Below are 25,000 nucleotides of genomic sequence, written 5' to 3'. Positions count from 1 at the left end.
AAACTGCACCACCTCCTTGCGAAGGTTCTTCAGGGCGAGCTTGAGCTGGGCGTTGCGAATGTTGAGCCGGCGCAGCTGTTCGTTGCGCAGCTGCCGCTTCTTCGTCTCCGTGAGTCGACGGCGACGACGCCGTTTCTTCGGCTGCCCGTCCTTCCTGCCCTTCTTCTTCCTCGATGACGACGATGGTGACGATGACATGGATGGCTCCGTGTCGGCATCAGCGTCGCCCGTGAGCACGCTGCCTTCCAACAGCTGGCGGGAGAGTGTGGAGAAGTCGAGGGGCTGCTCCAACTGGTTGAGAATGCTGATGTCAAACACACCGTTGTCCTCCATCAGCAGATCATCCGCACCCAGGTCGGGCAGGTTGAACATGTCTTCCTCTGCCATCTCAGACGAGCCTGTGACACTCGATGATGCATAGGAAGGGTCCCGCACGTCCTCGGCCATGGCACCGACTGACGCAGCCGGCGGCGGCGCCATTGCTCTGGCCTCGTTGTCAAATGCGTTGTTCGTGGCGCTGTTTGATGACAGGTCTGTCAGTCCCATGAGCAGAAGGTTGCTGCTGTCGTTGGCAGGTGTTGTCGACGGGAGTGTATGTTGCGGTGGTGCCACGGTGTTGCCCTGAGCATTGGACAGCTCTGACGGAAAGAAAGGGTTGTGTTGTTGTAGCTGTTGGTGTGGTTGTTGGTACTGATGCTGTAGTTGGTGCTGGTGCTGGTGGTGCTGATGGTGCTGCTGCTGCGCTTGAGGGCCGAGTGCCAGACCGTCGTCGGGGGATGATGGGGACGACTGCTGCTGGTGCCTCAGTTTTGGCTGGCGCAGTTGTTGTTGCACGGAAAGAAGCCCATCAAAGGACATTGCGCTTGGTTGCTGGGCCTTGGTCTCCGGGTTGCCAAAGAGCGGGGACACAAAGGATGATGCAGTAGCGGCGGCGACGTCACGGTCTGGCGCCGTTTGCGAGCCGAGAAGGTTGTGTAGGAGGGTGTTTGCGACCGCACCATCGTCCAGGCTGTTGTTGCTGAACGGCCCTGAGGACGACATGTGTGTCTGGTGGTGCGTTGTGTGGAACGCGTGCGCCGGGGGCTGATACGGCTGCTGAAACAAAGGCGCGTGCATCTGGTCGTGTGTATTGCTGTTCCTGAAGAAAGAAGTGGAAACGACATGACAGGGTGGCGGTGAGTGAGTGAGAGCGAACGATGGATGGGGAGCCGAGGCGAAGCGTGCATGTGATGGGTGCCGTGAGGGCGCAGGCGTGGAAGGTGAAAAGGGAAACGACACAAGAGGGGTACCATTCAGGAACAGAGAAGTACACAAGCATGTGCGCATGATGCACACACACACACACACACACACACACACACACACACACACACACACGCGCGCGCGCGCACGCACACACGCACACACACGCACGTGCTCATCTCCATGGTCAAATCTGGATAGGTTAAAAACTTCGCTAGGCAGAAGGGCGAAGCGGAAGAATACCCGATCTAATCCCACATGCTCGATTGAGCGGAGCAGATTGGATAAGGTCTTCGCGAACTATCTTAAGCCGTCTAGCCGTTACGGCAATCGATAGAGTAGTGGGGGTCCGGACTCCCGCGCCCGGTATTCTATTTAAAGCAGGTCGTTAAAGGGGGTGAGCTCGGGCTAAGAATTGCTGCCCAAGTCCAAAGAGATCCATTTACCATTCACATAGATAACACCAATGCCATCCTGCGGGACAGGACACAGTTAGCGCCGCGACACACACACACACACACACACACGCACACACGCACGCACACACGCACGCACACACGCACGCACGCACGCACACACACACACACACACACGGTTGCCTTACATGAGCCAGGCGAGGCCGTGCATATCGTCAGGGTTTTGAAGGGCACCGTGCATGATGGCGGTAAGTAGGGCGGCTCGCGCTTGCGGAGTGACGGCGTTTGTGGTGGTAGTCTGGGAGTGACTTGGCGCGTGCAGAAGTTGCTGTTGCAGGCGTAGAAGGGTGAGCAAGTTCTGATAGCGTTGAAGAACTTGGGGTGCGGGTTGAATGGATGAAACCGCAGTCAAGTTGTCGTTCGTGTTGGCTTGCATTGGCTGCTGCTGATGCTGCTGCTGGTGGTGTTGGTGGCGGTAATGGAACTGCTGTTGGGGTTGTTGGAGGTGCTGCTGTTGGCGACGCTGGTGCTGCGGTTTGGGCCTCGGCGGTTGTTGTTGGGCTGCTGTGGCTTGTGCGCGAAATGATGGCAGGTGATGACGGGGAGGAAGAACACTCCCAGAGAGTGTTCTCGACGCGTCGTGATCCAGCAGGGCCGCCATATTGGGTGTTCGCGATCGCGAAGAATGGGAAATGAGGCCGTCGTGGTTGACAATCATGCAGATTCATGATCAACATATCTCAGTTGGAGGGCAAGTTGGGCACGTTCAAATGGCCAGACGCAGCGTGCAGCTTGCGCAACGGCGTACTTGAAATGACATCATGAACGCCCGGTGACGTCATCTGCATGATCTGTATTGCCTCATGAACAAGCGTGCAGAACGGCCAGATTGCTCTCATCGCGCAGGTTGTGTGCGTGCCGTTCGTGTGTGAATGTGCTGTTTTTGTGTTGTCGGCTTGCTTTCTTTGTTGTTGTGTCGCTATCTCATCATGTGTCCGGGTCACACATGTCGCATCCCATCCCATCACGCAGTCCTTCAGCCGCATGTAGGTCGTGCCGCAGCTGTTGTTAGGCTCAGCCCGAGAGCATGATGCGATCATCTCGCCACAACTGGTGGCGGCGGGTGAGGGGTGTCTGGGTGAGTTGTCGTTTACTTCACTTGGTTGCGCGATGGCAACATGGTGCCTGACTGCAACAGCCCGAAAGAGAGAGAAGAAGCTAAGGGAGGAACACGGGAACAGGGAAACAGGGGCAGGGACTGGCGCAAACGCAGCGTGTCAATGTCAGAAACGCGCATGAATGAAGCAGGGCAAACCAGTACGCAAGCCAGTAGTGGGGGAGGTGGGATGGCCGAACAGAGTTTGAGTGTTGGAGAGGGGGAGGGGATGGGGTGCTGTATCTGTGCGTGTGCGTATCTGTATCTGTGTGTGTGTGTGTGTGTGTGTGTGTGTGTGTGTGTGTGTGTGTGTGTGTGTGTGTGTGTGTGTGTGTGTGTGTGTGTGTGTGTGTCGACAGGGAGAAAGCGAAAGAAGTGGTGGGTGGGTGGACTTGCAAGGCTGTGGAAGCGCGTGGAAGCGTGTGGACGTGGGTTGAAGTGATGTGATGCACCTCACATCACAACCAACAAAGTCAAAACACAACTGAGGTAGTGTAACACGCCCATGGCTGCTGTGGAAACGCGCTTTGGGTCCCAAGATTTAGCAAGGGCACTTGAATGAAGGCCAACAGAGCCGTTAAAGCCACCACCACCAACGCAACTACACTCACCACCACTATGCAAGCAGGAGGTTGGCGAGGGAGTCTGCTGTGTGGTGTGGGGGTTTGACGTTGAGCCGTTGCAGCTCGGTTTCGAGGCGGCCTTTTGCAGTCACGCCTGTATACACAAGCAGCGTACGCATGCCGCCCTGGTGCCCAAATGCAATGTCCGTATCGAGGCGATCGCCGACCATGCACATGTGCTCGGGGCCCGCGCCCTCACCGCACGTCTCCACCAGCAGCTCGACCAGAAACTCGCTGGGCTTCCCCGCCACGATGGGTGCTCTGCCAAGGGCATGCTGCAGCGCTGCAACCATGGTGCCGCCGCCAGGCCACTCCGCATCCGACACGACGTGGCTGAGGGCATCGCAGTTGGTGGCAACAAACTCGCAGCCGGGCAGCGTGAGGACGCACTGCGTCGCATACACCATCTTCCAGTAGTTGAAGTGGAGGTCGAACCCGCACACAACGGCGCCAATGTCCGGGTCCACGCTGAGGCCTTGCTTGAGGTCGGGTGTGCGACAGGCGTGCTCATCTGCGCCAACGCACGTGTATCCGAGCTGTGTCATCTCGTCAACGATGCCCTCGTGCCCCACGACATAGACCTTCTTGTCCGTTGGCAGCTTGAGCTTGCGCTTCAGCAAGAGCGCTGCCGCGTACGCAGAAGTCAGCACATCCTCCCGCTGCACCCAAGTCAGCCCGAGGCGGTGGAACTTGTCCACTTGCTGCTGCCTTGTCTTGGTGCTGTTGTTTGTCAAGAACACGAGCCGTTTTCCTGCAGCTCGCAAGTAATCAAGCACCTCCGCAATGCCTGTGTTGTGATTGCGCGTGCGTGCGTGCGTGCGTGGGCGGGGGGGGGAGCAGACGTGAGAATGAGGTAATGTGATGTGACGTGATTGTTGTGTAGATGAATGAAAGCAAGCGTACTTGTGTGCGTATGTGTGCGAGTTGAGTTCTGGATTGCAGATTCGTTGCGTGCTCTCATAACCTTCAATAAGCTGGTTTCCGCGCCAGATCACGCCGTCACAGTCCAGGACGAACGTGCGCGTCGTCTCAACCAGCTCCGCGTGTGGCTGCCGCTTGGTGGTGCTTGTCATCTTGGTGGTGGTGCTGTGGTTGTGGAAAAGCACAAGAAATCTTACACAACGATTCGGCGGTTGTGTGATGATGGGGGACAGGGTGTGTGTGTGTGGGTGTGCTGCTGCTGCGTGCTATGTTGTGCCGTGATCAAGACAGACAGCAAGCAAGAAGGATGGTTGTGTTCTTCATTACACTGGTAGGTAGCTTACAACTGTGGGCAAGGTAACATGAGCCAAAGGACATCAAAGGCAAAAGAAGGAGAGCAAACGAAGTGGGAAGAAACGAAGAAGGAAGGATGGAAATCCGAGGGACACACAAACGCACAAACACACGCACACACGCACATACAAAACACAAACACATACATACACCCTCCCTCTCACTCGCATGCACATGCACGCACGCACACTCCCGCCCTCTGGGTTAGAAATGGTCTGAAAAGCCCAGGGTGGCCAACACACATGGCCCAGAGTGGAGAAACGCGTCGAGTTCAAACTGCTCCCCGGCTGCAATGGCAGCCGCATCCTCTGCACCAGGCTGGAGCCAGATGTGTTTCACACCAGCGGCACCCTAGAGGGCGTGCGTGTGTGCGTGCGTGCGCGTTTGTGTGCGTGATGTGTGCGCATTTGTGTGTGTGTGTGTGTGTGTGTGTGTGTGTGTGTGTGTGTGTGTGTGTGTGTTTGTGAGTGCGGACGTGTGGATGGGGGAAGGGGTTCATCAGTGCATCAGTGCATCAGTGCATCAGTGCGGCAGGTCCAGCAGGTGCAGCGGGTGCAGCGGGTGCATTAGTGCAGCAGGTACAGCGGGTGCAGTCAGGGAAATCATCAACGCGCGAACGCACAACCAATGCAAACACACACACACACACACAGGGAGCACCACAGGTGCAATGATGTACAACCACACGAGGCCCATACGCACACCCTCCTCCCCCTCCCCTGCCCTTTACACGCACCAGCGCCTTGATGGCCTCTGCCGACACTTTGGGTGGCGTGATGATGCATGCGCCAGTGGTGGAAGGGTTGCACGTGGCCACCGCATCTCCGACGCTGGCAAAGGCACGCACGCCTTCAACTTGCTCTTCCTTTGGGTTCACTGGAGTCGGTGCAAAGGATGAAAAACAGGGCGAGGTGTGAGGGCGGTGGTGTGAGTGCGGTGATGTGCGGTGGTGTGAGGCGGGTGATGCGAGTGCCAGTGTGCCAAACACATGAAACGCATCAACCCAAAGGACGACAAACACAAGTAAGCGCAGGACGTGCTTGCCCACGGAAGTTGGACACCTTGTGTCACACACACACACACACACACACACGCACATCACAAAGAAACAACCAAGGAAGCAACCAACCAACCAACCAACCAACCAACAACATGTCACACATCACACCTGGAAGGACGTTCTCTGTGCCGTACTTGTTGATCAAGGCGCGCAGCACCTTGTTGCCAAACTTGCTGCGATTTGCACTCGCGCCCACCACGATGAAGCGCTCGCACGCCAGGAAGGCCGTCACAGCCGCTTCTTTGCTCATCTCTGCTCGTCTCCCTCTGTCTTGCTCGCAAAAGTTGTGAGGAAGGGAATGCCAAGCACGCTGAGACCCAAGCTGCACCAACCAACCCCCACTAATCTGTCTGTGCTTGATCTTGCTTCGTCTTCGTTCGCTTCTTCTTCTTTGGCAACGAGGCCTTTGTTTTGTTTTTTCCTCCTCCGATGTCACTCACCTAATCAGTGAACGGCAAGCCAACCTATCACTCTCGCCTCTCGCCTTCATTTCACCTTCACATCTCTCACATCTCCACCCGCATACCGCCGCAAACGTCTGAGCCATGGGAAGTGGATCTTCGTCCTTGCGGCGCCGCCGCAAGCGTGGAGCTGGCGATGAGAAGCAGCAACAGAAGCAGCAGCAGAAGCAGCAGAAGCAGCAGAAGCAGCAGAAGCAGCAGAAGAGCCGGAGGGCTGGCAAAGCCACCAAGGCTGCAGGCGCATCTGCTGCCACCCCGGCTTGGATCGGCAGCAAGACGGCCGGTTTTGCCTTTGAGGAGCCACCGCGCGCGGCCCAGATCGACTTCACCCTCGACGACTCCGACCTGCAGCGCGTCTCAGGCCTGCTGACCGACACGTGGCGCAGCGACGTCCTCGATCGTGCCGATGCCGGCACCGAAGAGCTCGGCGCCGACCAAGTCAAGGCCCTCTTCAAGAAACAACAGCTCAGGTGCATGTTGTGTGCTCTGTGTGTGCTCTGTGTGTATGTATGCATGTGTATGTGTGTGTGAGTGTGTGCGCGCGCGCGCGCGTGTGTGTGTGTGTGTGCTGTGTGTGTGTGTGTGTGTGTGTGTGTGTGCTGTGTGTGTGTATGTGCTGTGTGTGTGTGTGTGCGTGTGTGCGTGTCGTTTGATGCGCATATTGTATTTGTTTGCGTGTGCACCACATTCCAATCACAGATCCCCTGCTCCCTCACTGTTCTCTGTCCACTCTCACCCGATCTGAAACCACAAGCTCCACCTTTCGTCCTCACACTTTCCACTCCACCCCACTTCCTTGTTTCTCATCGTCGCAGGATCGAGCTGGACAACGCTGTCGGCGCGCTGCGTGCTCTCGCCCAACAGCAGGGCCTGAAGGAACGCACCGTGTTTGTGTCGCACGCCTGGCCGGGCTCTCCTGAGGAGGAGCCGTTCATGGAGGATGTCATCTCCTTCACCGACACGCTGCGCCTCGCTGGCCTGCACGTGTCCTCTGCCATGCTTGCCTGGCGTGACGCCGACAAGGCCTACCCCGACTTCATCCGCGAGCACCTCAAGTCGTGCGACGCCATCGTCCTCGCCGCGTCGCCGAGCTTCAAGTCCGAGTACACGCGCGAGGGCAGCGGCGTGCACGCCGATGCCGCCGCTGCAGAGGAGCTGTCCCTCGATCCCCTCCCCGTCGTCCTCGCCGGCGGGTTCATGGACTCGTTGCCAGGCAGCCTGACCAAGGTGCTGGCCAGCGTGTGCTCCGACACGGTCGAGTACTGCAAGCTGCTGCCAGCGGTCGTCGCCAATCTGCTTGGGCTGGCGGCAGACACCACCGCCCAGGACCTCATCGCCAAGCACGTGGCCACCGTGGAGACGAAGGTGGCCACGCTGGAAGAGACAACCATCCCTGCCGACGACATCCCGACCATCACGGCCTCATATGAGGAGGAGCGGCAGCGCCTCGACCTGCGCGCGTTTGTGCTGAAGAGCAGCCTGACACGCTCCCAGCGCCGCTTCCTCGACAACGGCCTGCAGCAGCAGGTGGACGCCATTGGCCAGGTCGCCGTCAAGCGCATGCGCAGCAGCGCTGCTGCTGCTGCTGCTGCTGGTGGTGGTGGTGGTGAGGGCGGCAGCGGTGGCAAGGCTGGCACCGATGTGCTGACCAAGGATCACAAGGGCCAGGATGGGCCGCATCTCTCGGAGCAGTACACCGCGTTCATGACTGGCGACCGCGCCATTCTGCTCGTCGTCGGCGACTCGGACCTGCTGTCCACCGCAGAGGACATGCTTGTGTCCCGGCAGTGGCAGTACTACGACGCAAACCACGCCATGATCCCCGTGGTCATTGACCTGGAGCAGGCCGCCGTGCCGACGTCGCGCGTTGTCGAGCAGGCCCTGGTCAAGCACGGCTACACGGCAGCGGAGGTGGAGGCCCTGCGAGAGGGCCACCCCGGCCTCGTGCTCTTCTTCAAGAACTGGCGCGCCGCCGACCACTGCACCAATATCTACGTGCAGAACGAGCTGGACCACTGGGGCTCTCTCCACGGAAGCGCGCCAAAGGTTGTCTTCCTCGTCGACAAGGCCGAGGTGCAGGCGGCCCTCACACCGGAGACAAAGGGCGAAGCGCCAGCAACAGGGGGCGTGGCAGGCGCAGCCGCCTCTGTCGACCAGTGGAAGCTGCCGCCGGTTCTCCACCCGCGCCTGCTCGGTGCGGACGTGGAGGGCCCCATCGTGCTGTACTTCCTCCCCTGCGACATGGCCGGCGAGCCCATGCCAACGGCGTTCCAGATGCTGCTGCTCAGCGGGCGCGCAGACACGCCGCCACCGGCGCTGCCGAGCGTGACCTTTGCAGAGGCCAAGGCGCCCACGGCCACGGCCACGCAGGGCAAGGGCAAGGCTGAGGAGTCGAAGGAGGAGGAGTCTGTCGTTGATCTCGATGCCATCAAGGAGCGCTGCCTCGACTCTCTCCACAAGGTGAGGCAAAGGGTGGTGGACATATAATGTGTGTATGTACATGCTGTGTGTTTGTTTGTTTGTCTTTGTCTTTGTGTGTCTGTTTGTTTGTTTTTGTCTTTGTGTGTCTGTCTGTGTGTCTGTATGTCTGCCTGTCTGTCTGTGTCTATATTTGTCTGTCTGTGCCTGTCTGTCTGTCTGTGCGTGTTGTTGCATGCCTCGCACCCCTCACCACTCGCTTGCTGCTTGGACGGGCAGACGTACTTGAAGGCGCGCGAGGACCTTGTGCGGAAGCAGCTTGCCAGCGAGCTCGCCGAGCTGTTCCGCGCCATGAACCGCGTCACCAAGCTCACAACAAACAGACACAAGGTGCACCGACACGCTGTCTGCCTGTGTGTGTGTGTGTGTGTGTGTGTGTGTGTGTGTGTGTGTGTGTGTGTGTGTGTGTGTGTGTGTGTGTGTGTACATACGCTCGTGTGATTTTTTCCTGGCTGTACTTGACCACAATACCCTGCTCTGTGCACACACACACCCCCCATTTTCCTAACACGAACGCCCTTGCCTCCATACCAACACACACACACATACACACACACATCTCCCTCTCCCCACGCCAACTCCTCTTCGTCCACGGCCAGGGCTTCATCTCGTACTCGTGGCCGCGGGACCGAAGCGACCAGCAGAAGCTGCAGGGCCGACTGTCCCGCCTGCGCCGCGACATGGCGCGCATTGGTCTCGACGTCTCCCTTGACATCATGGACCTCAAGCCAGGCATGGATATTGATGAGTTCATGCGCAAGGGCATTGACAAGTCCACCGCCGTCTTCCTCATCGGCACCCCAGACTACAACAGGCGTGTGCCAGGTACGCCGTCGTGCCGTGCCATTCGTGCACGTGTTGTGTGTGTGTGTGTGTGTGTGTGTGTGTGTGTGTGTGTGTGTGTGTATGCGTGTGTTGCGTCTGTGTGTGAGTATTTTGTGTGCGTGTATCTGTTGTCTGTGAGGCAAAGAGAAACAGTGTTTATTCGCCACTTTCATTGCGCCCTCTCACCTCCCTCCCCAACACAAACACACACACACCACTGCAGAACCCACGAACAAGGTTGAGGCTGACAAGGTGAACGATGGCGATGTGACGAACGTCGGCAAGGAGTACTGCTTCATCCGGCAGGCCGCATCTGAGCGCGGCGTGCTCGTGTTCCCGCTCTGGTTTGACCGCGGCGAGCACGTCACGCCGGCATCAGCCTTCCCCGACGCGTTCCTCAACTACCCGTTCCAGCCCGTGCGGGACTGCAGCAGCTACAGGTACTACCTCGCCGCCCTGCCCGCCCTCCTCAACACCATCATCCCCATCTTCGTCGACGGCGATGTCCCCGACGAGGAGAGGCAGAGGTGGAACAAGGTGCGTGCATGTGTGTGTGTGTGTGTGCTTGTGTCTTGTGTGCAGAGGAGGACGTGCAATTCTGCCACGCCATTCATTGCTTCGTGTGTTTTGCACCCGTTTCCCCACTCAAACTCACCATCCTCATCCCGCTGACATCCCGTGCAGGCGTGCGACAAGTTCCTCACGAGTCTTCACGGCGTCGAGCAGTCCACCTCCGTACGTGTGTCAGCATGTTCTTGTGCCGTGGCGTTTCCTTCTCTCTATGTTTGCTTGTGTGCATGCGTGTCTCCACGTTGCCCACACTCGAATATCCACCGTCTCTTCATACTGCATTCGTTGCCTTTCCTTCCCGTCACACCCACTCACTCACACTCACACACACGCACATGTACACGTATTCCGTCTGCCAACAGACCAAGGCCGTGTGGGAGTGGTTCTTCCAGGACATCAAAGAGCGCGAGAGGCGCGAGCAAGAGTGCGTTGTTGTGCTCTGTGTGTATGTGTGTGTGTGTGTGTGTGTGTGTGTGTGTGTGTGTGTGTGTGTGTGTGTGTGTGTGTGTGTGTGTGTGTGTGTGTGTGTGTGTGTGTGCGATGGCAGCACTCACCTGCTCACGCATCCCCCCCCCCACCTTAGCATGAACATCTGCCCCCACGTAACTCACATAGCCCCTCACCCTCCACCACCACCCCTAAATCCCGCAAACTCCCAAACCCCTAATCCCTCCGTCACCACAGGTTCCAGGAGAGCCTGAAGCAGTTCTTCACCAACACGCCCGCTGAGATCCTTGAGCAGCTGTCTGGCAGCCGCGACTCTGCAGCAGCCGCGCTGGAGGCGAACATTGCCCGCATCCGCCAGGCAACGGACGTGCTCAAGCCAGAGAGCCCCGTGCAGCAGCAGCTGAAGCAGTTTGTGCGGGTGAAGGCAAGCAAGACGGCCGCGCCCAAGAAGGAGGAGGAGAAGTTTGATCTCGTGGACAACGTGCTGCAGGCTGTCGCTGCTGAGGACGCAAACACCAAGCCCCTGTATCTCCTGGTGCAGGGTGGCACGGGCAGCGGCAAGAGCGCGTTCATCAGATACCTCGAATTCCGGCTGTGGGCAGACCGCGACAAGGACCCCTCGTGCCCTGTTCCGCTGTACGTCCCCCTTGCGCAGACGAACAACGCGGAGACAGATCTGATGTCGGAGACGCTCATGTCCATTGGCCTTGACGAGGCCGGCATTGAGCAGCTCAAGCGCGAGGCGTCGTTTGTTGTGCTGCTGGATGGCTTTGACGAGCTGGGCAAGCCTGTCAACCTGTACCGCAGCAACAAACTCGACGAGTGGCAGGCGCACGTGGTCGTTGGCGCGCGCTCGCAGTTCCTGCAGTCGCTGCCGGAGTACCAGTCCCTCTTCACGCACGCGACGCAGAGCCGGGTGGACGAGCGGTACATTCTTCCGTTTGATCAAACCCAGATTGAGGCGTTTCTGGAGCGCTTTGTACGCGGACCCGACGCCCAGGGCCAGGACGCACACACGCTGCACGACCAGCTGTCCAACATTGGCGGCCTGTGGGACCTCTTGTCCACCCCATTCCTCCTGCACATGGCGTGCCTGTGCCTGCCCATCCTGGAGAGCGGCATGGTTCCAAGCAAGGGCCTTCCTCGCAACATTTCCAAGCGGCACCTGTACGAGAGCTTCGTGTCGCTCATGCACGGCCGCGAGATGTGGCGCTGCGTCACCCGCAGACGCGTCCCCATCGACGTAAGTGCAGGGGTGTGTTTGGAGGGGGGATGGTGTGTGTGTGTGTTGGGGGTGGGTTGTATGTGCTGACACAGTGTGTGCTTGCATCGTGTGTGCTTGCATCGTGTGCTTGCATCGTGCGCCAAGGCTTGATTCGCCTGATTTACCCTACGCTCATATTGCATGCTTGGGTTGGGATGCGGATGACTGTTGCAGGTGAACCTGCACGTGGCGCTGCTGGCGTTCGATCAAGACCTTGCGCGCTCCCTCTTCCTCGGGCACAGCATCACCGCAAAACTCATCCGTGCAGAAGCCGTCTCCGACGCAGCCCTCAAGGTTCGTCGAGGCTCGTGTGTGTGTGTGTGTGTGTGAATGTCTGTCTGTCTGTGTCTGTGTCTGTGTGTGTCTGTGTCTGTGTCTGTGTCTGTGTGTGTGAATGTGTGTGTGTGTGTGTCTTTGTGTCTCTGTGTCTGTGTCTGTGCCTGTGTCTGTCTGTCTGCGGTTGTGATTGTGTACAAGTTTGTGTTGTCTCTGTCTCTGTTTGTGTGTGACCATTTTGCGGACGTGTAATTGCGTTTGTACCCCTGCTTTCTACACCTTCCCTGCTCTTCCCTTTCCCCAAGACCTTGACGCCCGACCTTTCCATGCACCACCGCCCTTGTCCACCGTTGCCAGATTGCTGTTGACGGCAGCCCGCTCCGCGTCGTCGGCGTCGGTCCGCGCGTGACCTTCGTTCACAAGGTGTGTGTACGAATGAGATTGGGAGGGGGTTGTGATGTTAATGCGTTGCTCAGCCTCATTTCTGACTTGCATACATCATCACACAATGCATGTGCGTCCAGTGACACTTGCTCGCCTCAGTGCCTTCCCCTCCCCCCCCCCCCCGCTTTTGATTCCTCCTTCCTCACCTCCTCTTGCCCTCTTCTCACTCCTTCCACTCTCCCACCTCATTCCTCGTCCCCTCCAGTCTGTGCTTGAGTATCTCGCGGCGTGCGCGCTCATGTCTGACGTCGTGTCGCTCGCGGAGGGCGAGGTGGTGCCCATCCTTGGCACGCGCCTCGTGCGCAACGAGCCGGGCCTGGTCGAGTTTGCCGGACAAATCGTCCGTGCAGATAAGGAGGCGCAGACGCGCCTGATGCACGTGATTGAGCTCTCCAAGACGCAGCCGCACGCGACCATTGCCGCGGGCAACGCCGCCACCATCCTCAACTGCGCGCGTGTGCCCTTCTCTGGCCTCGACCTCTCTGGCGCGCGGCTGTGCGGCGCCGACATGCGTGCAGCCCTGCTGCACCGCACCAACCTGACGGGGGCAGACCTGCGTGGCGTGTTCTTCGCCGAGGCCATCATGACCGGCGCGTGCCTGGACATGTGCAACATGCGAGATGTCGAGTTTGGCCAGCTGCCAGATGTGGACGAGCAGAAGGACAGGGTGGACCTGCTGCATGTGACTGGCGACGGCCCCAGTGCGCGCCCCATGACGGTGACGCGTGGAAAGCACATAAACTACTGGCGCACGGAGACGACCAAAGGCGACGACGGCAGCGACGAGGTGGCCATTCGCCTGCTCAGCACCGCTCCGCTGCCCCAAGATGTTCCCCACGGCGACAATCGGTTCCTGCCCATCACCTTCAGCAGCTGCCGCGCCGCCCTGGGCACCATGCCCTCGGACCAGCAAGTGGATATTGGTCCCGTGCCCGGCATGGAGGACGCGCTCGCCATCCTCCCGTGGACCATCAAGACCGATTCGCCAATCGTTGTTGGCACCGGATGGCCGTTCCGCAACACGATCCGCATCTGCGACGGCGGCGAGAAGGCCGCGATGGTGCTGCGCGACAACACGCTGGCCATCTATGCCCGCGATGGCAGCGGCAGTGCCAAGCGCATTGTCAAGGCAGACGTGTACAGGGATTTGGAGGCCCTGGGCGTCAACATGCACCACAAGGGTGAGTGATGTGGGGAGGGGCAACTTGACTGGGTGGCCGATTTTGTATGTCTGTATCTCTGTGTGTGTGTGTGTGTGTGTGTGTGTGTGTGTGTGTGTGTGTGTGTGTGTGTGTGTGTGCGTCTGTGGGTCTGTGTGTGCGTGCGTGCGTCTGTGGGTCTGTGTGTGCGTGCGTGCGTCTGTGTGTGTGTGTGGGGGGGGGGGGTCTGTGTGTGTGTGTGTGTGTTTGTTTGTGTGTCATTCGCTTCCCCAATCTGGCCTTACGTGCGTGCACGCCATTCGCGAGGGTCGTCCTGATCATAGCATCCTCTCACTTCCTCCTCCTCCTCCTCCTCCTCCTCCTCCTCCTCCTCCTCCTCCTCCTCCTCCCCAAATCCTCCTCCTCCTCCTCCTCCTCCTCCTCCTCCTCCTCCTCCTCCTCCTCCTCCTCCTCCCCAAATCCTCCTCCTCCTCCTCCTCCTCCTCCCCCAAATTCCTCAATCCCCACCGTAGGCGAGATTGACTTTGTGAAGTGCGAGCTGTCACCAAACGGCCGCTACGCTGTTGTCTTTGTGCATCCGCTGAGTATCTTTGGATACGAGGGTGAGGGTGACGTGGAGCTGCCTGGGCCCATGTATCTGTACGATCTCGCTGCACCAGAGGGCACTGCCCCGCGCCTGCTGCGCCACCACAACCTGTGGGTTGCCTGCGTCTCCTTCCTCAAGAACAGCACCCAGTTCCTCTCCTTGTCCCTCGACAAGACCATGTGCACATGGGACCTCGAGAAAGGTGCATTGATGTGTTATGTGTATGTGTTTGTGTGTTTGGTGAAGGGGACCTTTTGCTTTTTTGCGCTGTGTGTGTGTGTGTGTGTGTTTTGTGATATGGACGTAGACGTAGCCCGTAAGCATGGCTGTCGGAGCCTGTCAGTGTTTCTCATTCCAAAACTATATCACTTGTCTCACATCCACACACGGGTCTCCCTTCCCCCCCCCTGTCACACACACACACTCTCTTGTCCTCCAACCGTCCAGGGGAAGTGATTTCCACCATCAGGAACGTGAATAGTGGCGAGCACCATCCAAACCTTTTGGTTGTGTCGCCAAAGGAGAAGTACTGCGTGACGGTGGACGACACGCACGGGTGGAGCTGGAGCCCGCACAGCTGCGCGTCGCTGTGGCGCCTCTCAGACGGCGTGCGCGTGGCTAGACTTGTCGGACACGATGTCGGCAAGCTTGGCGCGGTTGCCTTTTCTGCGGACGAGTCGCTCGTGGCGACGGCCGGCGGCGCAAAGACGGTGTGCGTGTACGAGACGGGCGAGGGCACGCTGCAGGTGGTGCTGCGTGGGCACGTGGGCGGCATCAGCCACGTGCAGTTTCTCAGCAACAGCAACCTGCTCAGCACCTCTGGCAAGTCGATGAAGCTGTGGAGCCTGGCGCAGGCCAATGCGCTGCCGGCCATCACGTACACGCCCAACGCCACAGAGGTGACGGCGTCCGAGGGCTGCTGGTGCGTGCAGACCGTCTCAGACTACGTTGTGGGCACACACAACGTGCACCCGCGCCGGCTCGGGGTGTGGAACCGCCACACGGGCGAGCTGATGCCCAGCCTGAATGGCAGCTACATGGACGGCACGACGCGCGGGCTGGCCACGGCCAAGGACGACAAGAGCGTGTACATCGGGCTCAACTCGTCCGGGTGCCTGCCCATCCCACGGGTGGACGTGGAGAAGGGCGGCGCTGTTGTGCAGGAGCTTGAGGTGCTGCGCCGCTGGTCTCCAACGCACTTCCACGGCAACACGCTGGCCATCAGCGCAGACTTCCGGTTCATGGTGGCGACGACGCTGTGGCGCACGTCGCTGCTGTACGACCTGGAGCAGGGCAAGCTGCTGGGCACCCTTGATGGGCACACGCACGACCACGTGTGGAATGCCATGCTGTCGCCGAGCGGCAAGTACGCGGCAACCACGGCCAGCGATGGCAAGCTGATTGTGTTTGATGTTTCCACGCGCAAGCCAACCTGCAACCTCCCATCGAAGGACATTGAGTTTGGGTTCAACTGCAAGGACCAGCTGGTGGTGGTTGAGAAGGGCAGCAAGACCGTCAAGACATATGACGTCTCTGGTGCATCGCCTGCAGAAGTGGGCGCCGCCAACACGAGCTTTGCCTCCGCCGACCAGCTCGGCATGGCGTACGTGTGCAGCCGCACGCATGCCGTCCTGTGTGAGCGCAATGGAACCACCCTCACCCTCCGCAACATTGACAACTTTGAGGTGGGCATCAGTAACGTGTTGTGTGAGGAAGAGCGAAGGGTGCTTGCGTCGGCGGGCGTTGTGACTGTGTGTGTGAGTGATTGTGTGTGCGTCTGTATGTGTGATTGTGTGTGTGCGTCTGTATGTGTGTGTGCCTGTCTGTGCGTGTGTGCGATTGTGTGTGTGTGTGTGTCTGTATGTGTGCGTGTGTCTGTATGTGCGTGTGTCTGTTGTATGTGTGTGTGTCTGTGTGTGTGTTTGTCTCTCTGTCTCTCTTGTCTGTTTTTTCGTCCGTCTGTTCGTCTGTAGAACTGTGTGACCTTGCTTCTTTTCTCCCTTGGCTAATCTCACCACATCAACTCCCCCCCCCACACACACACACACACACACACGCCCACAAACATCCAGGTTGAGGCTGTGGTGGAGAGCTTCTTCAGTGGCCTGGGCACACCAATCATCTCGCAGGATTGGAAGCAGCTGCTGTGCCAGAAGACGGGTCTGGCTGGCCTGGATGTGTATGGGCTCGACAAGGGCGGCAGCAAGCTGCAGTGGGTGACCCGCCCTACCTTTGTCACCAACAGCAGCACCTCCGTCGTGGGCTGCGTCGGTCTTCCCAGCGCCGCGCGCCAGCTGCTCGCCCAGCTCGGCGCCAAGATGGCGGCGGAGTAGTCAACAGAGGGTGTGTGTGTGTGCCTGTGTGTCTGTGTGTACGTGTGCGTGTGCGTGTGCTTGCGTGTGTGTGTGTGTCTGCGTGTGTGTGTGTGTACTTGTGTTTTGCATGCTGGTTTGGGTCGGTGTTGCATTCAATCGTGTTTGCGTTGCTGATGGTGTGAATGCAGTTTGGCGTTACTGATGGTGAATGCGGTTGCCCCTTTCCCTGTTTGGGTTTTGTCACTGCTGTTATGTTTCAGCTTCACATCAATTACACACGTCGTTTCGTGAAGCGACAGGCAAGAAGACAAAGGCTGAGTGCGTGCGCGAAACATGTGATTTCACAGCAAACAGCAGACAGAACAAACGGCAACCTCGGTTTAACACGGGGTGCACGGGAACAAGAAAAGTGTGCATGGATTGGAGGAACAGCGCTGGTATCAACCACGTTGGCAAAGATCGAGAGGGCCATTGCAAAGGAGACGCTGGGACGAGCAGCTGTCAGCTCCGGCACAACATTTGCTGACGCAAATTAACACGACAACACATTACACACACACACACACACACACACACACACACACACACACACACACACACACACACACACACACACACACACAAGCAAACACACACACGTCTTCACGCTCATGGAAGTGTCTTCAGCTTTGCTTGGCGTTCGCGAATGATCACACAGGTTATGTGCTCATGCCCAATCCTGCGCTCGATCGCGTCGTGCAGGGGCTGCAGATCGCTGTCCTCGCTGAGATAGGGCACCGTTGACCCGATTGGACAGGTTGATTTGAGCGCAAGTACCATGCTCGACCCATCCAAGGGTTTGTTATGCAGACCGCAGTGGGTACTCAGCACCACTCGTTCCTGCTCGCTGAGGTGAAGAAGTTGTTCACAGACATCAGCAAACATGCTCCTGGTCTCGGCATTCTGTTTCGCCTTTGGGATGTTTGTCTCGGACACCAGCTTGGGATCAGTCAACAAACACACCCAGTGAGCATCCCAGCGCCGAATTGGTGGACTGTCACTGTGATCTTCGACTGTCAGCAACTGCCGAAGGCGCTGGGCGTATGTGGTGGACAGTGGACCACTATCTGATGTTGGGAGCTGCTGCAGGACATCCTGAGGGTCCACCGCCTTCTTCTCCGTGTACACGGAGTGGGATACGATGCTCAATTGGAGCACGGCATGTTGCTCCTGATCGTGGTCATGTTGCGATGCCACCATCAAGCAGCGCTTTTGTAGGTGGAGGGAAGGAAAGTGGTCGCGCAACACTTTCACAACACACAGCATGGCCGTGTGCAAAAGGACCTCAGACTGACTGCCGACAGCAACAATGTCAACGCAGCGCCGATGCTTGAGAAGGGTCAGGCTTGCAACGATGTAGTTTGCCAAATCCACTTGTGCGATGAATATGCCTGCGCTCAAGTGAAGCGGCGTTGCACCTGCTTCGTTCACAGCAGCAAAGAGCTCTTTCACAACCAACGGCCAGGCTGTTGGGGGCAGCCACTCGTGCTCCTCAAAGCATTGCAGCCGGCGGCCCAACACGACACGCTGCGAGGCTGCGAGCCCAGGCACAGTATTGTGGATGGCAGTGATGATGCCTGGGTGAACGTCGCGGCGTGGGAGCAGGGACGGAAACGTGTAGAGCGTTTGTGCTGTGTTCACTGAGAAGCAAATGTTGAATGAGGACAGGAACGGCAGCAGCAGGTGTCTTTGCTGTTGCGGAATGTGCAAGTCACGTTGGGCCAGTGAGCTAAGCACATGGGAGGTGTCCACAGCAGGCAGATGTATCTGGGATGACGACGCTTGGGGCGAAGCCGCATCAAAGGACAAGCTGAGCCCATGCAAGGGGTGCAGCAGCGCTGACAGTAGCTTGGTAAGCCACACCATCGGGTCCAGCACGATCATGGACGGGTTTCCCGGCACAGGGTAAATGACGGCCGTGTGAAGCAGAAACAGAACGGCAAGTTCGGGGTGGTTGTGCTTCCAGTCGATGGTGCTCACATTGACCACTGGCCAATCCCTCGTCGCATGTGCTCTCGCCATTTCTTGGATGTGTTTCTTGATATCAGTCAGCCCTGTTGGCACGTGAAAGTACGGCACGCCTTCGGTGCGAAGCCTGGCAAGCTCCGTGTCAAGGTCCATCAGGTCCCCACCATCAGCTTCGGTGTATTCGATTCTGTAGCACTTTGGCCCAAGGTCAAAGCAGCTGCTTGCGTGATGCTTCACCTCAGATCGGAAGTAATCGAGTGAAAACGACACGTCCTTTGTGGCAACAAGGCGGACTTGCACGTGGTCGTGGTTGTGGCCCAGCGCAGGAGGCGTGCATGTGCGTAGCAGCTCCAGCCACAGACACACGCGCGCAAGGGCGTGATCAAAGCCCTGGGACGCGTCAAACACAAGCAAATACACGGCCATGTGTGAGGCGAGGAAGAGCTCATGGGTGGGGAAGAACTCCAGCTCCCCGGCAAAGTCCCAGATTTCAAAGTCGTGGGCATCCCAGTGGTCAACTTCGACCCCTTCCGTCCACACGTGCGGCATGTAGAGCAAGGGCTCGAAAGGTGGTGCATCGCCTTGACCTGGTGGCGACTGTGGTGCAGTTGCACCACTTGCGAGAATGAATTGGCGTGCCTGTAGCATGCGATCCACAATTTGCTCTGCTTGAGCCGTACCAGCGTCTCCGCCAAACCAAGCTCGCAGCTTGTCGTCCGGGCTTTTAAGCCACAGTTTCCCCGTGATGCCCTTGGCTTTTTGGCAGCACTGGTCAAAGAAACCAGGTTGGTCGCTGGGGTTGAGGTCATGGTCCACCCATTCGCGGAAGTCGGCCTCTGTGTACTTGCTGAACGCCTTCTTGATGGCTTGCCTGACCACATTGAGCACGTGTGCGCGGTCTGCACTGTGGAGCATGAGCAGAGCCGTCTTGAGGGTGGTTTTGCCAACACCGCCATCACCAATGAACACCAGCCGCGATCGCGTCAGCAACTCAGACCCCTGTGAAACGGCACGCAGGTACGCATACGTCATGGCGCGGCTGTGGACGACGATGTGCGCCGGCGGACAGACCAAGGGGTTGCCTTCAAAGCCAATCTGGTAAATGTTCGTTGTTGCCAGAAACTCAGGGCCAAGATGTGTGATGCCGTTGTTTGTCAAACTAGGGTGTGCAGGTCATGGGTTTGGTGCATAATTGATGGTAAGCCAAAGAGGCGAAGTCGCAAGGCAAGGTGGAAGCGTTGCAAGGGTAGTAACATGAATGGGGATGGCAGTGACACATGAAGCATCACGTGAGTTGATTGCAGCTTCTTTGCAGTGGAATGGAGACGTACTCGAGTTCCTGCAGAGAGTCCATGCTGCCCACGACTGGAGCCAGCACACGCACGCCTTCGGTACCAATTCGATTTCCGTCCAAGCTAATCAAGAATGAAACATCACAGTGTTGAAATGAGGAGTATTTCAAGTGGTGCAGATGAAGCATCGCTCCATTGACGACACAGATCACGGTTTACAGTTCAAAATGACTTACAAGAGCTTCTGCAATTCTGTCAGCTGCGGAAAGGACTGGGTCAGCATCTTCACCCCATCACAGCTGAGGCCATTGTTCCGGAAACTACACGTGTATGCGAGTCAGGAGATGTTGAGGTGGTGCACATCGGGTGAGATATGGCAACATTCCACAGACACACTTGCATGTGTGCTTGTGTAACAACTGCGCATGTGCGTAAATATGTGCGTGAATATGTGAATATATGTGTGTGTGTGTTCCTCTGTGTGTGTGTGTGTGTGTTCCTGTGTGTGTGTGTGTGTGTGTGTTCTCTGTGTGTGTGTGTGTGTGTTCCTGTGTGTGTTCCTGTGTGTGTGTGTGCGTGTGTGTGTGCGTGTGTTCCTGTGTGTGTGTGTGTGTGTGTGTGTGTGTGAAACATGTGTGCTTGTGTCTGCTTATTGGTGTATAGGCTGGAATGCTTCATACTCGAGGTATCGCAGGTGCTTCAAGCTCTTGAGCATGGCCGCAGCTTCCTGGAATCCAACGCTGGTGATGAGGTTGTCATTCAAGCTGCGTGTTTGTGTGCACACGCAATGACACAGTTTGTGAGCATCGAGGGAGAGAGAGAAGAGAGAGAACCTCAAAGGAGGGGGAAGCGACAGCAGCATTACAGAGCAAAGGGGGCATGGGCAAAATACCGAAGGGCGTCAAAGTGCTCGAGCTTGCACGCAGTTTCGATCACGGCTTGCGCTCCCACTGCCGTGATGCGGTTGCCATCCAGACTGAAGGCCGACGTGCGTGAGTGCGTTGATGCCGTGAGAATGTGAGGGAAATATGTGCGTGTGTCCAAGCATGTGTGTGTGTGTGCGTGAAGATTGCGTGCATATGGTGGGCGTATGTTGTGTGCATGTGCACATGTGTGTGCACACATGCATGCGGCGATATGAACCAAGAGTACGCTCGCACTTGATCTGGTGAAGGTTCGGCAGGTTTGCGAGTGACTTTGCCAACACTCGAATGCTGTCGTCGTCCAAGTTGTCTGAAGCCAGCCTGTGTTGATTGGGAAAGTCCATGAGCGGCAGTGCAGCTGGAAGCACAACAGACACCAGACCCTTAAGCAGTGCATTCACTTCGAAACGTTCACAATTACAAACGCACTGAATGCGACGCAGCTCCTTCAAGTTGGCCAGTGGCTCTGCCAGCACGATGGCCGCCTGTGATTGGAGATTGCATCCATTCAATCTGAAACGTGTGCATGTATGTGTGCAGGTACGCATGAGTGCATGTGTGTGTGAGTGTGTGTGAGTGTGTGTGAGTGAGAGAGTGTGTGTGTGTATGTGTGTGTGTGATTCAGATGAGCAAAAAGGAACACGTGGTGTGCAACCTGCCCGTAGGTGCAGGGGCCAGCGCACATGTGAGCCTGACCTGAGGCTCTCCAGGTTGGGCAGCTTGGCAAGCAGGGAAGCAAGAGGCTTGTCAAAGTCGGTGTCGAAATTGTTGTCAACAAGGCTGTAAGATGGGGTTGTTTCAAGATGAAATGATGTGAGTGCGGGTGCGGTATGTCGGAGAGACATAACTTGGTGTGGAGCATTTGCTGGACAAATGTAGCAGAGACGAGGGCTTCGCGTTCACACGCAAGCGCCCACGCACCCGCCACACGCCACACGCCACACACACACACACACACACACACACACACACACACACACACACACACACACACACACACAAGCACAAGTTGTGGCTGAACCGAGCACGGGTTCTTTGACTTAACGTACTCGAGGGAATGAACGTGTGGGAGGGAAGGGGTTGTCTCAGCCAATAGCTGCAAGTTGATCACCGAGAGGGGTGAAGCAATAATCCTGCGCAACCACAGCACAAGCAATAAGGTAGGTGAGTGAACCTACAGGGTGAGGGGAGGCAGCGACAACAGGACAGAACGGGCCATCTTTCGAATTGTTCACAACTAAACCACATGAGGAATCACAAAGCACATCGTGAGCTCTGTTGCAAAAAGGATGTCAGACTGACTCGATGGACTGGACAGAAGTGTTCTTGGCCAGGGCTTCCACGAAGCGTCGTTGCATGGAAGGGGGGAAGTCTTCGAACACCACGCTGTATTCGAGGTGTGGGAGGAGCAAGGAGGGGCATGAAAAGGGACGGGAAGGAGGGCAGGGACGGGGGAAGCACAAGATTAGCAGCACCCAAAGAAGAAGCAACAGTCTTAGAGTCTTAGCTTAGGGTTACAATCAATACGAACTGCAGGAACTGATGACGGCTTGATGGGAGTGGGGCAGTGACTCAGTGATGCGAAGGAACGTGGAGCCGTGAAGGCTTCATGCAAATGCACAAATGCACGACACTCGCAAACAGGCAAGCAGGCAGGGGCCTGGTGGCCTGGAGGCACACCTCGCGCTGAGCGCCGTGTCATGCTCGAGGTCGTGGACGAGGGTATCAAGCCATTGCGGCGGTGTTGTGGGCGCTGAAGAAGAGCCGTTGTCGTTGTCCATAGTTGGTGTCGGCTTGTTGTCTGAGAAATGAGTTTGGCGAGGAGCGACGAGTTACATGTAAATGTGGCTTGCTTGATGCCTGGTTGGCCTTTGGCCTGTTGTTGTTGGTCTGTGCTCTTGTGCTTGTGGATGGCACAAGGCTCAGCATTTGGGTTGCGTCACAATGGAGTGTTGCTCGTGTTTGGTGTGTTGCTTCTGCATGCTGGGTTTCGTCGCAGCGCTCTCCCTTTTTTTAATTTTTGACATCGGGCGCCTCCCTTGCCAAATCCAAAAGAAGACTTTCCAAATTTCAAGAACATTGCAAAGTTTCGCAGCAAACATTCTTCAAGCAAGCAACAACATGCCAAGCCAGAAAAAAAAAAGCTGAGCCTGGCCAAGCACAAAGCCGCCAAGCGCAAAGCCTCATTTTGGTGTCCACGCATTTGCATCTCCCACCACCTTGTTTTGCCCGCTTTCCAGCTTCCATCTCCACACCACACTGCCCCACCCTGCAACAATGAGCGACCCCAAGCGCAACAAGAACAGCGTGCTCGCTGACATCCAAACGGAGGTGTGGTACTTGACACCACAGGAAGTCATGCGCGTCGCTGCGGCGTGCAGCTTCTCGCATGTGAACGAGGGCAAGGACCTCCTCCACAAGTTCCAATCCAACTGCCCACCAAAGCATTCCTTGCCATATGTGAGCAATAAGAGCGACATGCAGCCGCTCAAGGACATTGTCAAGGCCCAATTAGGCGAAACCCACAAGCTCTTTATCCTTCTGAAAGAATGGCAGGCCGCCTCTGGCCTTCAGCCTTTGTCAAGAGAGCCCGCCGACACCAGCAAAGCCGCCAAAGTCTCCAGAGAGCCTTCGGATGACTCGACCGCAAGTGACATGGAAGAGCAGTAAGCTACATGAGTGTCTCGCGGAGCGGCTGTTGTTGTTGGGGATGTTGAGCTGTCATGACGTTTTCCTGTTCTGGTCTGTAATCGCTGTTCTTATCCTGGCACTTGCTGCTCCCGCAACCCCCAACCCTCAGACCCACACACACACACACACACACACACACACACACACACACACACACACACACACACACACACACACACACACACACACACACACACACACACACACACACACACACACACACACATGCATACACACGATCCATTCCCTCAATCCCCGCCCTTCTTCCGCTCTTTGCTCAGGGCCTCGCACGATCCCGAGCAACATCCACTCATGACGGCGCCGCCAGAGTTGCTGATGGAGTTTATCGAAAATGAGGTGAAGAACCTGAGCGAAGACAACGTGAAGAAGGTGGCCGCCTACCTGGGACAGCATTTGGATGCCCCTGTGACGACGGCCGACACGCTTCTTGGCGTCTTGAAGCAGCACAAGCCGCCATTCAACAAGCATACCTTCATCAACGACCAAGACGGCATGGAGCCGTTCCTCAACGTTGTCACGGACACGCTCGGGGGCGCCCATGTCATGGCCCACCTCATCCACCTTTGGCGCGCCGCTAACGCCAAGACAGACCGCAAAAAGACCGTTGGCGCCCTCCTGGACAGCCTCTGCCCAAATGGCCTTCCCGAACAGGCGCACACGCGGTGAGGTGCTTGTGAGGTGCTTGTGAGGTGCTTGTGAGGTGCTTGTGTGTGCATGGCTCATCACCCCGCGTTTCCCACTCAAGCACTCGCCTTGTGCTGCCCCCGCCTCCTCTTTCTGGTGGCTGCTCCGCATTCTTTCACCCATCATTTGCTCACCCTCACAAACGCATGCCGACCATTCCCCCTCTCCCGACTTTCCTCTAGATTCGTGATTGTGTGCGCCAAACCGTACGAGTTTGAGGCCATGAACCGCGCCTTTGACAGTATTGCGTCGATTCGCCGCCACCCCATGTCCCTTGGCTACTGCTTTGGCGCCGGGTACAAGGAGGCGGCCAACGCGTTCTACCGCTTTGACTTTGTCATGACCAAAGGCGGGAAGGCGTATCACCTGACGGTGACGCGGTTCGTGGCCAAGCTGCAAGGCCCCATCGAGTGCGGCATCCACGTGGGCCAGGTCATCACCGCACTGGAGCCCGACTACATTGGCATGATTGGCGTGTGCGGCGGGCACCACCTCAACGACGTCATTGTTGCCACCAAGGCCGTCGACGCCCGCGCTGGCCGCGTGATCATCGAGAAGAGCAGCTGCGGTCTGGAACGGATTGACCCCTCCGCCTATGGGCGCTCGGACGTGGCAGAGTACATGAACCCGTACTTCTTCAAGCCAGCTTCGTCTGATGACGCCACGGCTGGACAGGATGCCGAGCTTGCGGTTGGTGACCACATGGCCGTCACCTTCCAGGCGCCACCCGGCATCACCGTGCACATGAAGTCTACGCTGTACACGTACCCGCAGGTGCGGGAGG

General features: G+C 57.5%; 7 protein-coding genes across 7 annotated transcripts in view; 2 read left to right on the top strand and 5 right to left on the bottom strand.

Annotated features, from left to right (window-relative positions):
- The window catches only part of PTSG_05959 (uncharacterized protein), a 2,889-nt gene extending 552 nt beyond the window's left edge, over positions 1–2,337 (bottom strand). The window contains exons 1-2 of the mRNA XM_004992794.1: positions 1,847–2,337; positions 1–1,138 (exon numbers count right to left, since the gene is read on the bottom strand). The exon at positions 1–1,138 is cut by the window's left edge and continues 552 nt beyond it. Coding sequence (XP_004992851.1) covers positions 1–1,138; positions 1,847–2,319 — 1,611 coding nt within the window. The 5' untranslated portion in view covers positions 2,320–2,337. The remainder of the gene's footprint in view (positions 1,139–1,846) is intronic.
- Positions 2,338–2,398: 61 nt separating this feature from the next.
- PTSG_05958 (uncharacterized protein) lies at positions 2,399–2,758 on the bottom strand (the record flags this gene model as incomplete). The annotated part of the gene is made up of 2 exons (XM_004992793.1): positions 2,399–2,518; positions 2,687–2,758. 2 exons carry the CDS (start codon positions 2,756–2,758, stop codon positions 2,399–2,401), a joined length of 192 nt encoding a protein of 63 aa, XP_004992850.1.
- A 672-nt stretch (positions 2,759–3,430) lies between these two features.
- Positions 3,431–4,510, bottom strand: PTSG_05957 (uncharacterized protein; the record flags this gene model as incomplete). The annotated part of the gene is made up of 2 exons (XM_004992792.1): positions 3,431–4,224; positions 4,402–4,510. The coding sequence occupies 2 exons, from the start codon at positions 4,508–4,510 to the stop codon at positions 3,431–3,433; spliced, it is 903 nt and encodes a 300-aa protein (XP_004992849.1).
- A 154-nt stretch (positions 4,511–4,664) lies between these two features.
- PTSG_05956 (uncharacterized protein) lies at positions 4,665–6,208 on the bottom strand. The gene is made up of 3 exons (XM_004992791.1): positions 5,881–6,208; positions 5,449–5,588; positions 4,665–5,063 (listed from the first exon to the last, which is right to left on the bottom strand). Exons 1-3 carry the CDS (start codon positions 6,020–6,022, stop codon positions 4,917–4,919), a joined length of 429 nt encoding a protein of 142 aa, XP_004992848.1. The 5' UTR covers positions 6,023–6,208; the 3' UTR covers positions 4,665–4,916.
- PTSG_05955 (uncharacterized protein) lies at positions 6,206–16,890 on the top strand. The gene is made up of 14 exons (XM_004992790.1): positions 6,206–6,703; positions 7,049–8,693; positions 8,931–9,041; positions 9,311–9,536; positions 9,760–10,073; positions 10,221–10,271; positions 10,469–10,530; positions 10,791–11,796; positions 11,992–12,111; positions 12,451–12,516; positions 12,743–13,718; positions 14,210–14,485; positions 14,731–15,968; positions 16,356–16,890. The coding sequence occupies exons 1-14, from the start codon at positions 6,318–6,320 to the stop codon at positions 16,614–16,616; spliced, it is 6,738 nt and encodes a 2,245-aa protein (XP_004992847.1). The 5' UTR covers positions 6,206–6,317; the 3' UTR covers positions 16,617–16,890.
- Positions 16,891–17,195: 305 nt separating this feature from the next.
- Positions 17,196–22,652, bottom strand: PTSG_05954 (uncharacterized protein). Its single transcript, XM_004992789.1, has 11 exons — positions 22,501–22,652; positions 22,123–22,206; positions 21,870–21,953; positions 21,517–21,600; positions 21,250–21,333; positions 21,058–21,141; positions 20,790–20,873; positions 20,578–20,661; positions 20,134–20,217; positions 19,937–20,020; positions 17,196–19,764 (listed from the first exon to the last, which is right to left on the bottom strand). The coding sequence occupies exons 1-11, from the start codon at positions 22,599–22,601 to the stop codon at positions 17,247–17,249; spliced, it is 3,375 nt and encodes a 1,124-aa protein (XP_004992846.1). The 5' UTR covers positions 22,602–22,652; the 3' UTR covers positions 17,196–17,246.
- Positions 22,653–23,015: 363 nt separating this feature from the next.
- The window catches only part of PTSG_05953 (uncharacterized protein), a 2,418-nt gene continuing 433 nt past the window's right edge, over positions 23,016–25,000 (top strand). The window contains exons 1-3 of the mRNA XM_004992788.1: positions 23,016–23,486; positions 23,793–24,194; positions 24,399–25,000. The exon at positions 24,399–25,000 is cut by the window's right edge and continues 433 nt beyond it. Of these exons, the coding sequence (XP_004992845.1) occupies positions 23,098–23,486; positions 23,793–24,194; positions 24,399–25,000 (1,393 nt within the window). The 5' untranslated portion in view covers positions 23,016–23,097. The remainder of the gene's footprint in view (positions 23,487–23,792; positions 24,195–24,398) is intronic.

This window comes from Salpingoeca rosetta (assembly GCF_000188695.1).
Source record: "Salpingoeca rosetta unplaced genomic scaffold supercont1.15, whole genome shotgun sequence".
NCBI lineage: Eukaryota > Choanoflagellata > Craspedida > Salpingoecidae > Salpingoeca > Salpingoeca rosetta.
This window is presented reverse-complemented; position numbering and strand designations above follow the sequence as displayed.